This window comes from Anopheles gambiae, chromosome 3 (assembly GCF_943734735.2).
Source record: "Anopheles gambiae chromosome 3, idAnoGambNW_F1_1, whole genome shotgun sequence".
Classification (NCBI taxonomy): Eukaryota; Metazoa; Arthropoda; class Insecta; order Diptera; family Culicidae; genus Anopheles; species Anopheles gambiae.
This window is the reverse complement of record NC_064602.1, coordinates 12,450,033-12,465,091: the sequence shown is the minus strand read 5'-3', so window position 1 is coordinate 12,465,091 and position 15,059 is coordinate 12,450,033. Positions and strand designations below refer to the sequence as shown.

The 15,059-nt window shown below is 44.1% G+C and overlaps 1 protein-coding gene across 7 annotated transcripts in view; it reads right to left on the bottom strand.

Moving 5' to 3' along the window:
* Positions 1–15,059, bottom strand: part of LOC5668232 (uncharacterized) — a 153,329-nt gene that overhangs the window by 36,115 nt on the left and 102,155 nt on the right. For all 7 annotated transcript variants that reach the window (XM_061662094.1, XM_061662095.1, XM_061662091.1 and 4 more), the window contains 2 exons: positions 12,907–13,029; positions 8,649–8,795 (listed from right to left, as the gene is read on the bottom strand). In XM_061662094.1, the coding sequence (XP_061518078.1) occupies positions 8,649–8,795; positions 12,907–13,029 (270 nt within the window). The remainder of the gene's footprint in view (positions 1–8,648; positions 8,796–12,906; positions 13,030–15,059) is intronic.

The following is a 15,059-nucleotide window of genomic DNA, read 5'->3' as shown; positions in this document are numbered from 1 at the left end:
CACTGGACTCAATGGGACATTAAGTGATATATTTGAGCTTTGTAAGTTAAAAATTAAGGTATTGTATTGAAAGCTTGTTGTATAACATCAAAAAGAGTTTATAAAGTGAGCTAAAGGTATCAAATTCTTTTTGAAACCTTCAAAGCAGTTAAAAGAGCTGAATAAAGTCAGGAGATAAAACTCCTTAAATTGTGCAAAGTAACTGGAGCTTTTACTAACGCAATGAACTCCAACGTATAAACGTACTGCTAATTTTAACATTTTCTCATTAACACGAAACACACCGGACTGCCAAACATGGTGCCAGAGAACCAAAATCAATTTACTTCAAACTGATTCCCAAAACGCTACCTCCTCTCCAAAACGTAGCGTTGATTGCCGTGAAAGCTCATCAACGAAGCCAGCAGCATGATCGCTGCATGATCGGGAACGATCGTACATTGCTTCTTCTTTTTATGTATCCCGTTTCTCTTACTCACTACACAAGCGATAGTTTCCACCATCGGAAGGAAGTTTTTTGGAACCTCTTGCCCTGTTCGTCCGATTTTGGTATTCACCACGGCACGGCAGCCCTCTCAACACTCACTATCTAGCTACTGATGCTATTATTTTTTTATGGTTCGATTAATTAAAACTACGTAACGTACAGTAGTTTTTTGTTTTTTTTTTTGTGTTGCTCTTTCGGTTAGTATCCCAATCTCGGGCGCAAACGGAGCTCCTCCCGAGAAGCGAACAACCGCCTTTCTTCCGTCTTTGGAACTGAGCACTTCCGCGCAGCGAAGAAAGCAAGTATAACAACAGCAAAAACGCAAAAGCAAACGCCTAACCATTTACTGCAATCAGCCGTAACGACAACGGCGTGGAAGAAGTGTGGCAAAAAAAAGCGTTAGAAAGAAGACACAAAAAATGAACTAGTTGCTTAAACGCTGAGCGAGCGAAGCATTTGGCAAGCCTCCGTACTTAGCAATTAAAATCAGCCGGTCCAAGAGGACGCCACAACTGTCGTTGCGATGGATACGAACACACACATACAAACAGTTAGTGTTCACTTTCAAACGTGCTGGTCAATTAGGTAACTGCCATGTTGGGCAAATCTGTTTGCTAACGAATCTGCCATCCATCCTTGGATGGAAACTAAAGCGGTTACGTAAAGCGACGAGAGCGGAAGATACCCCCCGATTGGTCGGCATGTGCTTCCGATAAATTTTTCACTCGATGGCATTAGCTTTTCACCCGAAGCATAGATATGTTCGCATGGCACGCGACATTTGTCGCCATCATTTTGCATCCTTTCACTTCCAGCTGCGGACGGTCGAGACGGCATGGCTTGTACATTTTCCTAGCTATCGAGCTCATCGAGCAACAGGTCCGCGCACGATCGATTAACGTTTCAAGATCATGATCACCAGCAGCAGCACGGCGAGTGCGAAGCCCTTTCGCCACCTTCACGCAGATCGATCAAACTGGAATCTGTTTAATCGCACCATTTTAATGGATTAACGCATCGAATCGCCCGCTTGTAAGCGCTGGAAAACATGCATGCACGTGTGTAAAAAAATCCAACAAGAAAATACAGTGTGAGAGATCGAGAGAGCAAAAAAAACAACAACAACACTTCATTCACAAGCCGCTCGGACCGTGCAATGTTTATGTTGCGCTCGATCGACACTAACACAACGGGAATGTCGATAAATGCGGTTGTAACACACCCGTAGCACGGGGGGCAAACTCCTCCCGCCGGCACCACGGTGGATTGTTTCAATGACCATTTGGACGGATCGATCGATTCCAGCGGAGCAATTATTGTCTTACACTTGAAAGTGTGTTATTGCGATGCATGCGATGAAGAAGCCATTCCGAGGTCGAAGGAGGCAAATGGAAGAAACATAATCGTACGCGGGTTGTGTGAGTGGGATGGGTAATTTTGGGGTTGCTGTTAATTTTTCCATAATTGAGCGATCATTTCAACAACACCGATTGTGATCGATCTGTGGTGTAATTTTTGATGATTTTTGTAATTCGTTTCCTAACTTTTTGCAGCTTTCCTTTTCAAGGTAAAATTGCAAAGAAGTTAATAAGTAAATTGAAGATAGATACTTTAACATCATCATGTGTAATAAGTATATAATCTTGTTCGTTCCTAGCAACTGGACTGATAATACACTAATACACACTGATAATCAATAATAATGCATTTTCACGCAAAACGTTGATCAAAATGCTAAAATCGTTCTAGGATTGAAATATTAACATTTTGATTGTTTGAACTGACCCGGTTAGGAGTCCCCAGTTTGCCTTTATCGAAATTTGATTGAAGTTTAAATTTGACATATATTTTATTTAAAAAACAACGATAATGAACAAGCACACATATCGTCCCCCTTGCGTAGAACACTTTTGTGCACAGTTGTGCGTCTTTTGTGTTATCTATTTGATGTGCTCTTTCTCACTTTCATTCCTTTGTTTTGTTTGTGTCCTATGTTTGTTCAGTTGTAACGTGGTAAATAAGCTTTTTCTGTGTATTAATTTGTTTATTTCCATATTTGCTTTATTGTTTTGACTATACCTTCTTGATTTAGTATAGGGTTTAGGGATAATATTTAAGTTTATGCTAAATTTACAATTATAAAGTCCTCGAGGCGAACAATTTTCTATGAAATAAATAAAAAATAATCTATATTATGACTTGGAAGAAAATTCTATTTAAAACCCCAAAGGCTTATCATAAATATTGAAAAAAATTGTGTGAAGTTTGAGGAAATATGGAGGAAAATGAAATTTGCACTTTTATTAAATAAAACTAGACTAGTGCTGTAGTGGTGGGAGCTCGGAATCGGACCTACCCGATTCCGATTCCGTATTCGGAATCAAATTCCGGAGCCGATTCCGATGCTGGAATCGATTCCGATTCTTTCCGATTCCGGAGTCGATTCCGGAGCCGATTCCGGAGCCGATTACTGAGCCGATTCCGGAGCCAATTCCGGAGCCGATTCCGGAGCCGATTCCGGAGCCGATTCCGGAGCCGATTCCAGAGTTGGCTCCGGAGCCGATTCCGGTGTTGACTCCGGAGAAAAATCAGTCCGGGAATCTCCATGAGAATGGATCTTTTACAAGTAAATTTGGATTTTTGCGGTTAGCAATACGTAGCATCGTTGGACCCAAACGCCTTTTTTATGGCGATGCCGAAATTGACTCCGTTTGGTAGGCGATTATAATTTATGAGCCATTTCCGATTCGAGAGCCGACTTCGATTCCGGAACCGATTCCGGAGTCGATTCCGGAACCGATACCGATTCCGGAATCAATTCTGGAGCCGATTCCGGAGTCGATTCCGATTCAGGAGCCGATTCCGATTCCGGAGCCGATTCCGGAATCGATTCCGGAAACTGATTCCGGACCTACTATCCGGAATCGATTCCAGAAAACTGCGGAGCTAGCCGGAATCAATTCCGACGAAAACTTCATTTTTCCCATCTATAGTGTAGACAAAATTGATAACACATACAAGGTGGCAATGTCCTAAACTGAATTCAGGTAGTCCCCGAGATACACGGTACCTTTTAAACGCAGATTCGGAGATACGCGGTTTTATAAATGTGGCAATACTTAGCGCAAATTGTATTGATTTGACACATAAATTGTGAAATGTCAAATAATTTGCTTCTTGATCGAATTTTAAAACCATTTCAAAAGGTTTAAAACTGTTACATTCAGTCAGAATCATATCAAATAATTAATCAAGCGTCTAAAACCACCCCCTACTTGTAAAGTACACGAAAAATAGTGATATTTTGAATAACGAGATTCGACTTCCGCGGAAATTCGAGATACGCGGTATTTTGCGGCCGTTTTCGGTTCCCATTAACCGAGTATCTCGGGGACCGCCTGTACATCAGGTGATAACACCCAGCATAAAATACGGTGTTGTAAACGTGTTGAAATAAGCAAACCACCACACCACGGATCAAGCCATTATCGATTTGGCAAAGCTAACAATCTAAACAGTTAGCTACCGATTTTCATCCCCAAAATCCCCTCTATTGTATGCCAAAATCAATTAATCTCTCCGACTCGTTTTGCGCGTCAGCCTGACCAACAGTTCCGAAACATCATTTGGAGGAAGAGCAGCAAACCCACAAAAAAGCACCCCTCCCCTCGGCTGTCGATTTCGCGGCCATTCGTTGTCGATCGCATTAAACTCGCGCTCGCTCTGGATGAAATTACTTTGCATTACCTCTCCTACCGATCGCTCCCTGCGTATATTTAACAGCAGCGACTGGGGTAAACCCCATAACACGCTTATCTACGCACGAAACCGTACAGCACACCGCAGCGTGCACACGATTTTCCATCCATCGGTTTGGTAATTTTTCCGATGGGAAAAATCCTCCACTCTCCATCCCATACTTTGACACTCTCTAACACTTTTTTCTCTCTTTCTCTTCCTTTCTTTGGTTCGCATTGTTCCCGGGCTTTATTCTCTTTCCCCGCTGCCCCAGGCGTGCACCACCGTGCGGAAAGTATTTTCCGCGCGTATATCTAGGTCGCGCGGCCCGTGTTAATGCGGTCGACGGTAACGACCGATCATTGCACGGGGCGGGAAAAGCTCCACCATGGCTAAAGTTTCTTGTGTTGTGACCCATTTCCGCACACGTTCGGGGGGAGAGAGAAGTACGGAGCGAAATCCAACACATCTCATATCCCAATAAGCCTCGAATCCGTACCGAGCTTAGCCAAGGCTTAGGCTTACACTCCCAGCACTACCCGCTAGGCTCCGATGGTCTCGATTACTTCATTAAGACGAAGTACAGTGATAATGGTAATTACGTAGAATTACCGGGATGGTTACTGTTTAATTACATACCAGGCGCATACCAGGTGCGCGTCCCGGCCACTCCCGCCAATGGCAGCAGACCCGGGCCCGAATGCTAAACGAAGACAAACCACGGCGTGCTGCGATTTTTTCCCTTGGTTTGCTAATTTCCCCGCCCCCCCCGCCCCCTAGCCATCTCGATTGCATTTCTTTTTTCCACCCCACGGGTGCGTGACGCATTTTGCTACAACAAATCGCTAAAACATAGCCCAACGCCCCTCGCGGCGGTGATGGCCAGACATTCTTCCCGCGAGTCTGGTGGAAAATTAAGAGTGCACAGGTACGATTGAAATTATTTCACTCGCATTGAGACGTGAGAAAATGATTTCGTGTGTAGTCATGCTTCGGTAGAGCAAAGCGTTCCCACTGCTTTTAGAACATGCAACATGAATTAATTAGAGATAGAGTTTTCCTACTCTTGTAACAGTCTGGGGATTAACAATTGATGCTATTATCGTATTAATGTTTTTTTTCAGTTAAAATTTTTAATGTTTTTTATTCATGACTATTCGAACTTGTTAGTTCAGCTTATTAATCGTCTAGAATTCCAAACCATCGACAGCCAAAAGTCCTAGGAAGTGGGAGTTAGGAAGAGATATCGAAGATTAATTTAAAACAGCTTCTTTCTCCTCATTCCCATCAATAACAGAGCACGGCGCAAATTTCCTACAGTGATAATAACATTAAAAAAAAAAACACTTCCCAAGCTATCCTATTCGTTCGCATTCCAGCACCTGCGCGGTCCCCCAAAGCCAACACCGAGACGCATTTTGCTGCACATAAAATTTGCATAAATCAACCACGCATAAAAAAATAAAATCGTACACACGCACACCAGACGAAAGGGCGCCCGCTCGCAGTCTTGCCGCTGAGTCCTTGTGTCTGTCTGCGTCGATGAATAAAACGGTCTCATTAGCGAGCGGAGTCAGATGTGGAAAACTGAAACCAAACAGACCGGGGCAAACTGTACTGATTTGCATTTACTTCCGATTGGCAGGCGAGGCGGGAAGGTAACATTGCACCCCAAACGCACATACATACACACACACATACAAACGCACTCTCCCTTTTTGCAAAAAAAAAACGACACTACTGAAGCGCAAAAGCCTTCGCTTCAAATGTAATTAGCATTGCGTGGTGCTGGAAATAAAACAGGTAACTGTACATGAACGGATGGCAAGAAGAATAAATACAACGCACACACAAACACATCCTTCCGGTACGGTAGAACGTGAGAGTGAGAGAGGAAGTGAAAATTAAAAAAAATGGCAATAATATAATAACAAGTTTGCTGGACGTCTTGCTGCTAGTTGCAGGGGTTTGAAAGATGGTAAAACACGCACTGAAAAATTGGCAATAATTGTTCAGCAGAAAGCTCGAGCCTAACAAGATGTGTATTTTTCCAAATATACTTTCAAACAAACTCACTTTCAACCACTCTAAGGGCTTTGCTAATGAGCACGAATGAGTCCTGAGCACTGAAATGAGAAGGCCAATTTTGCGCTGAAAACCCGGTACACCCGGTGGCATTGCATTGCCCAGCATAACTATTCGTTGTATGCGTTAAATTATTTAATTAGACATAACATTTGGCACGCATTTTCCTCTCCATCTTCACCACCCCCCCCACGCAGCGTGGTAAAGAATGGGAATTATTTCTGTTTAACTTTGCTGCTTCATTGCACTTTTGTGCATGCGTGGTCAAAGCAAACAACGAACGGTCGAACGAGCTGTCAGCTATGTTTTATGGAACATATTTGTTTGTGTGTTTGGTTATCGTTTAAGAATTAATTAGTAATATTTATATGTTTTATTATTATTATTATTATTAATATAATAATAATTATTATTATTTTTATTCTTATCATTATTATTATTATTATTATTAATATAATTATTATAATTATTATTATTATTATTATTATTATTATTATTATTATTATAATTATTATTATTATTATAATTAAAATAATAAGAATAATAATAATAATAATAATTATTATTATTATTATTATTTTTATTATTATTATTATTATTATTATTATTATTATTGTTATTTACGTTATTCTTTTCTATGTATTGTTCATCGTTTTTAAAATGCATTTGCTTATGGAATTTTATCTAATGTTATTTGTCTAAAATTTATTTATTTATTTATTTATTCATTTGTTTATTTATTTATTTTTCTTAAATCACATGAAAAAGTTTGGAAAAGGGGCTTTTGTACTTAAATTGTACAGCAAACGAGAAAAATAAGACCAGAAGCATAACATTTGATTGCAATCCAAATTAAAAAGCCAACCCAACGAACAAAATGCATTTATGCAATGTTAAAAACGCTAACAAAACGACCACCCGTGCAACGATCGAATTGCATTAATTTTTGCATCCGCCTGTAGCATAAATAAACATTTTCACGAATAATTAATTCAATAAATGCGTGGAAATGCGGTTGAACTTTGCAAACTGCACACGGTGTATGGTGCAAACCCCGAGGTTTCTCTCACACCGTATTGTGACTTTTTTTTATTCACCAGCCCCGAAGCATCAAATAAAACCGGGGAAATTACCAACGAGCAAAAACAAAACTCAAAAAAGTACGTTCCACTCTCTCCGAGCTTTTTTTGTTTGCGTCTTGTTTAGTTTTATTCCACAGTACCGCACCAAACTCTACCGAATTCGCAACAATATCGTGCAGGTAGTAGTGTGCGTGTGTGTGCTCTAAAGTAACTGCCAGGTCATGCAATTTTTTGGTGCTTCCACTTTTCCACATCTTCTGCCACTTGCTGCTGCTTACTTTCACAATTGTTCATCCGTGGACGACTCATCTAACGCCTCACCCACAGCAGGTCAATCGAAAGGGCGATTGCCGCGCTGCATCTATAATCTGTAAAGCTAAAGTTCCCACCAAATTCATGCGCTATTCAGGTGCAGTGATACTGAACTGTTTTTCGTGAAGGCAAGCGGTAAAAGTACACACACACACACTAACAAAGAGAGATAGAAAAAAAAACAATCGACTAATCATCCGCGTTCCGAGCGAAATGCGTTTTCCGTTTCGGAGATGTACAATTTCGTTTTCTATTTTATGGCTGGCCAAAGGTAATAATATTATGACACTGTTACACAACCAAAACCTATCCGAGCCCGGCCCGGCCAGCCTCTCTGATAATGCCCGGTATGTATCGGGTGGCTCGCTGCGGTGGTCGGTAAAAGTTAACCGGAGCGATTATTGCACGGTTCTCCCATTGATTATGGAGCACAGCGGGCTAATGATACCAGAAATTTTACCCGCACGAACGCGGGGACTGTAATTTCGTGGAAGGTTCCGTGGGCTACTCCCCGTTTTGGGAGGGAACGGGTGTTTTTTTGCCAAATGGTTTTTATTATTAGATTAGGATTGAGTTTTGATGCGGCTTAAATCGATGTACGATCAAACGATCGGGGTTGATTGACAGTTTCTGTAATAGCTTTTTTGAAGGCAAAGCTAGTAGATGAAGAACGTCAGAAATATTGAAAAGGATTAATAATCATTCCTTAAAAAGGTTCGAAGCTTTGCATGTAAAAAAAAGGATTTCCAAAACTTCTACTCCAGACATTAGGGATTTTTTTTTTTCGAAGATTTAATCACTCCCTTTTTCATCCCAAAATAAGATGCCCCAAAACCAAATTCCACACCATAACTTTACAGCACACACTGTAAGCGTACGTAGCGCGCATTGCATACATCGCGGCGCTTCGGCTTCTTCGGCTGCATCAATCAAACTGCACTTACCTTTCAGTGGTGTCTTGGCAGGCAGCGTTCCATTGGTGGTGCCGTTACGCTTCAGCAGCATATTGCGCTTTGTCGGCGGCGATGCCTTCAGCTGCTCCGGTACGAGCGGAATCGAGGCGCTTGTCAGGTTGGGAGATATACGTTTCTCTGCAAATAGAGGAAACCGAAACAAAAAAACCGAGGTAAATGTTAAGCCAGTAGCACCGAACATGAACGAAAGGCTTCGAAAAGCGGGTGAATGGGATGAAATAAGTTTTATGAAAATGTATGGAAATAAGGATAAGGATGAAAATCATAGTATTATTCTTATTATAAAACATAATACAAAGGGAACACCTTCTCCCGAAGGTGGAAGTTTGACAGCGCTGCACGAAATCGGGCTTTCTCCTACATGCTAACCACCAAGTCTACATTCAGGCGCTCCGTGCACTGCTGCTCGAGATGAAAATCGGCATACGCGTTGGAGCAGGTGTTGTGGCGTTTGAATTTTCAAACCGGATTTTCCCGGCTTTCTGCTCGAAAGCACATTGCGCCAATCGACTGCAAGAGCATCCGTCTTTGCTGCTGTGCATTCTGTACCATAAATCAGTGCCGAATGCCGGGCGGCAAGGGTGACGCGTAACGTGAAAACTATTCGATGAAATATAAACTGTAACATTTTATGGAGAGAACATTTCCGGAACGAAAATTTATTCAATCCAATTTCCTGCACGAAGTGCATGAGATGTATTTCGTGCACTAGCTTTTGCTTCGATGCGAACAATCGACATTGTAATGCAGGAAGATTGTTTAAAAGGAGTTCTTAATATTTCGAAATTCCAGCTCGCTTTACTCTATCAAAGTCTTGCACTAAGCCCGGAGGCTACAGTGCAGAATGACCAACTCATCCGTAACATCGCTGAAACCTGCAGCTACGTATCTAGGCTGCAAGATCAAATCTCGTTTTCATCTCCATCGAGCGCCAAATCACCATGCAGACCCAATTACTGCTCCTTCCTCCCCGAGGGTGGACTCGAACGGAACGCCGACCGTTCGGTAAAGAGGCAGCAAAACACACACACTCACGTATCGGACGGCGGCATGGTTTACATTTCCGTAGAAGGCAGAAAGCGCAGTTGCAAACTGTTCGTTTACCGATAATTCAATCTTGCTCTCCGGTAACGTAAGAGCGTATCAGAACACTTCAGCAATATAGCTGACCAGCTCCAAACAAAACGCAGACGAAAAACGATTGCAATCTTTTCATGTCTCGCTGCACCCGACGAGTCTCAATCTCCCTCTGAATGTAAGGAAAATCATCCTGCGGGTGTTTTGTTTTTCGTAATTCCGCTTTCTCGTCCATTTCTCATGATACAATCGAATCACCCGGAAAACACATACACAAGAAGTTCGATCGATCGGAACCAATCACTGCGCTCAGCATGAAGATCACAGAATCCCACACAGCAGATCAACACATCAGCATCATTCGTTTCGCTTTCCAGCATACACACCCAGCAAAAAAGGGAGTACATTGAAGAAGAAAAAACACCACTTGCGGGGTAAACTCTCCTCTGACACTGAACCAATTTTGCTCCGTGCTCCAGAAAGTCCCAACATGGGAGATGGGAAATCAAATCATGAATAAATTACACACACACACACCCTTTGCCCCAGTTCACCTGTCTGCACCGACCGAGACAACCGTACTATCATTCACACCGGTGTCCGCTGTTTGTTGATCCAATCCAAGTGGACGCCACCGAACTCGGAATTCAACGCCACCACCAGGTGGTCGAGAAGTCAACTGTCTTCCACGGTACCGGTACATGTATCGCACAAACGACAACAAACAAGCAAGAACCTTCGCCTTCTTGTGCCCCCCCATCGATTGGTTCCATCCAGCGTGCGCTGTCAGACGGATGCAGAGCAAACCCTGGAGGGGAAAGACAAAACGGTTTCATTCACAGGTTCCAGTGCAGCGGAGCACAACAAAAACACGAGCGTCGAGCGAATGTCGATTGGCCCCGATGGGACCTGTTTCTGCCATTAGCTCATCTCGGCTTCCATTGAGCTGGGTATTGGGTTGCGCGAGCAAGGGTGAAGAAATCAGCAAACAGGGAAGGGATGCACCTCGGGCCGGCGAAACTTCAACGAAACTAAACACGACACAAGCACGCGGCGTGTAAATAGCGATCTAGTTGAGAGTAGTTGGTTTTTCTTTTCTTCATCCCCATGTCTCTCTTCCTCTTCTGTCGGCAATTATAAAACGCTGCCATCCTTTCCGGTAAAGCGTAATATCCGGTTGTAATTATTGAACTTTTTTTGTAATAGGAATATGATTGGAAATTGTACGACCACAGGAGCTTGTTTATGTAGAAAGTCTGGAGCACTTTACGCCTGTTTATGGCCTGTTACTTGTTACCGCCTGTTTACTTTTAAACCGTGGCCTTAGACATCCATGTGAATTTCCACAATTTACCTTCTAGGGCAGAAGTTCAAGCATCTCATTCATGCATATAAACACTCAAGGGATGTGCATTTGATCCAGCCACCCAAGCAGTGGCTCTTCAATACAGTCTTCGTTCACTTAACATCAATAAATATACAAACTCCCATGCGTTCTCGTGCCAATGCCCATGCATAGAGCACCGCACAGCGACCGAAAAGCTAGCATTCACCATTTGCAAATGCATTTCTCATTGCATTATCCACCGGATTTCGTTTCTTCCTTCGCTCTCTCGCGCTTCGCTCCACCCCGAAATAGAGAGCCATACCCAATCCAATATGCTGGCGAGCTGTGAGTGAAGAAATCGTTATGCAAGCTGCTGTAGCGATTTTCTCTTGCGATTTGCGACGCAATCCGGGCCCGGCATTCTTGTGTGCCATTGTGCATTCTTCCGTTCCAGACCATGCGAATGGTTTGCCATGGTACTATTTCATCCATTCGGATAGGACGGAAATACAAAAGATGTTACCCGCATCTGCAACTCACCTCGCAACCTTGCTTAGTTGCAAATACACCACTCAACTCTGCAGTCTACAGTGAGTCTTGGAGCTTATTGTGCATTGCAATCCGGTCGGTATATGGAACGAAATCTATACGCCCTGGAGGGGCGTAGTGTTTTTTTTTTGTTGCGGGCTCCAAAGATATATCGCCGGCCGGTGAATGCGTTATGACAAGCGCGGAAGGTACACAACAGTGTGTGTGTGCTACCAGCTACCATGCTAGTCCATCACGCGCGCCGCCAACTACCGTATTACGGAAGCGCGCGTCCCAACATGGCAAATCTTCCAGGGGAATGGAAATCCATCCAAGGCAGCTCTGGTGTGCGAGCGTTGTGGAGCGTGAAATGTACCTTTCCAAGCGCCTACTGCTAACGACCAACACTGACCGAACCCAACACAGCCCGACAGAGAGCTAACGGAATTGGCCATACACGTTCACCGGCCTGTTGCCAAAAAGAGAGCGCGCTGGTTGGAGCAAAAAGGGCCAACAACATTGGCCCCTCTCTTTTGTCGCCGAATGAATGGAATATGGAGAGGAGAAGAGCCAAACGACGACGAGCAACAACAACCGGAAAGCATAAAGTAATTCGCCCTCAGTTTAACCTCCTGCAACCTTCTGCAACGGCTACTCCACGGCTGATGGTGCTGTTGTGCCATGGGCCGGCATTCTAGCGGCGTGTTCCAGGACTGGTTCCCTGGTGCTGTGTCCGGTCCTGTACAGAGCGGGTGGTATTATTATTATGGCAACTTTCCACACCCAGATCTGCTCGGGAGCGGAGATTTCAAAGGAGCAAAGGAAGAAAAAGAACTGGTTAGCCTTCGTTGCTTTGCAGATCGGGAAGAGTGCTCTCCACCTTCTGCACCATCTCCTTCCTGGCGCTTGCGTACCCAAAGCGCTCTAGAGAGTGCAGCAGCGAGTGGATGCAAATTTGCCTTTGCAACCGGTCCCTGCGTGTCCCCGATTCGATCCCGAGACCTCACCCTCGGTGATCAACGCAAATAGCAACACAAGCAAGTCTCCGATTGAATGGATGAGCGTAATTTATGAAAAAAAAAAGAAAACAGGCAACTACGCTACCACAGGAAATGAGCTGCCCATGAGAAATTGGCGGGCGACGGCCACGAAGTTGATGCCAAAACAGGGAGGTCGGAGGGAATATATCTAGCGATGCCATCTCCTGACCATCTTTGCTAATGGAAAATGACAATAATCTAGTGGGTGGTGGGTTGGGTGGTGAACTTTTACAAAAGCTCGAGCTTGGGTACTTACGCAAAGCGGCAGCCGCCCGGGCTGCGCTGCTCCGTGCCGGCTGTGCGCCATTCGTCTTGGACGGCGGTCCCAGGTCGCTGGATGAAGAGTTAATTGTGCGCACATCTCGCTTTTTGGCTGGTCCTGGGGGGGGGAGAGAAGAAGTAGACAAACAAAGATTAGGGATTGTGACAGTTTTTTCTTCTTCTTCATCCCACCAATTCGATTATTCCTGTGCGACGCCTAGCACAGGTGTTCCCACCTAACTCCTAAGAACAATCAGTGCGTTGGAAAGAGATTTATCAAGCAAAGATACCCAGGTATTCTACGGCCCATTTGTTGTTCGATAGTATCTTAAAGTTCGTACACTCACTATAAATAAAAACATATTATTTTTTCATTACGCGAACATCTAGTCTAAGGAGAAGCAGGTATGGGACACGTCCTAATACCACCAGCCGGAAGATCAGTATTAGCATAATCGTGCTTCAGAGCGAACGGTCAGCAAACCAGCGCGGTAAGGAATTACCCCATTGTGCTGTCAGATTACTTTTTTGCAAAATTTATCGTTGCGCCTGCTAGTTGATACGACGCTTCGCTGGCAAAGGCCACTTCCCCATGCCACACGCATCATAAGCATGCTGTCGCAGAGGTTGCTGCTGCTATCTTCAATCTCGGTTTGTCTGCTACTCTTTGCTTTAGCCAGGGATGACCGTAAGTATTTCTTCCCTGACCCTAACCTAATTCCCGAGCAAGAGAGAGATACGATCCTCAATCATCTCGAGGTTCCACACAATAAGTACCCTCTTGTACCGTATACTTTCCTCGAAAGTGATCTTAGCTTTTGGGCCATCCACCGTACGTCTCCATTTTTGCCTACTGTTCCTCTCCAACGGTGCTCGTACGCGAGGGACGGTTGCTCCTCCCAAGACCTTCGCACACTGCGCACAAGACTAAGCGCGGGCGATTTGAGGTTATGTCAAGAATTCAAGATCATGCGATGGCGGTCGTATGTCTGCCCCCAGAGTAGCTAGCACTACTGCAAACACGCTCGCTCGCGCGCACACACACGGACAGGCATGCATACTATTTGATCTACAATTTACACCCCAAAACTATTCGTTAGCGCACTTTGCGCTTTTGTGAACTGTAGAAGGCGAAACGGAACAAAATGGACATGTGGGGAAAAATGGGCTCCTTGCACAGGAGTTTTCAGGGTTTTTTTCATAATTTTGGGACACTTTCTTGACTCTTTCTTACGGGAAGTGAACTTTATGGGACGAGAAGTACATTGTATGGCACTCTTAGAATCCACTTGGAATTCCCAATGTGTCTGTCCAAGGTTTCTAGAAGGGTATCTAGAATCTACTATGAATATAGGGGTTCTACTTCCCATCACCCTAGATTCACTCAAATGACAGCGTTATCGCCGACGCGCTAAAAGCATCAGACCTAAAAACCCCTCTAATATAAGATATTTTGTGTTTTGTTGAGTATGAAGGTATTATAGCAAAATAATGGATGCAACTGCTTAAGATGCCCATATTGCCCCATATTCCCATACTCATCTGTGACTGCTTTAAGCAGCGACATGACTAGAGAGCTGAAAACGTAGCCTTCAGATTGCACGATGAGCCATACAATCAATATGACTTACTAGATGCTACTTAAAGCTGCTATTTCTAACTGCACGGTACCAGCGCTAGCGATTAGACCATCCGAATAATCCACACAACTTTGGACGCACCGCCACTACCAACACCAAGTGCCCACACCGACGCAAATATATCCCACTCATGCTAGCGGTTGTCTATTGCGTTTGAAACCATTTCTTGCTAGCACTGGCACTAGGGCGTAATAAATAACGAGCTTATTACTTCTAAGCCAGACCTCCGTTGTGCTGGTCAAGCTGAAAGTGGAGACGACGGTTATGGGATACCTACCGGAACGCAACGAACCGTACCACTAACCAGTCAGTGCGCCAGATTTGACCCGGTCCGACACCCTCGCTTTTGTTGGTAGAAAATTGTCTTCTCCCAGCCCTCCTTTTTAGTGTGTGGGATTGACAGTCCCCGTATTAGGAACCTCCCCCCCCAGACCGTTGTTTAGAGGTGCAGTTTCTCGATTGTTCCACAGCAACAATTAGCGAACACGAAAACAACGCGGCCCCCGGA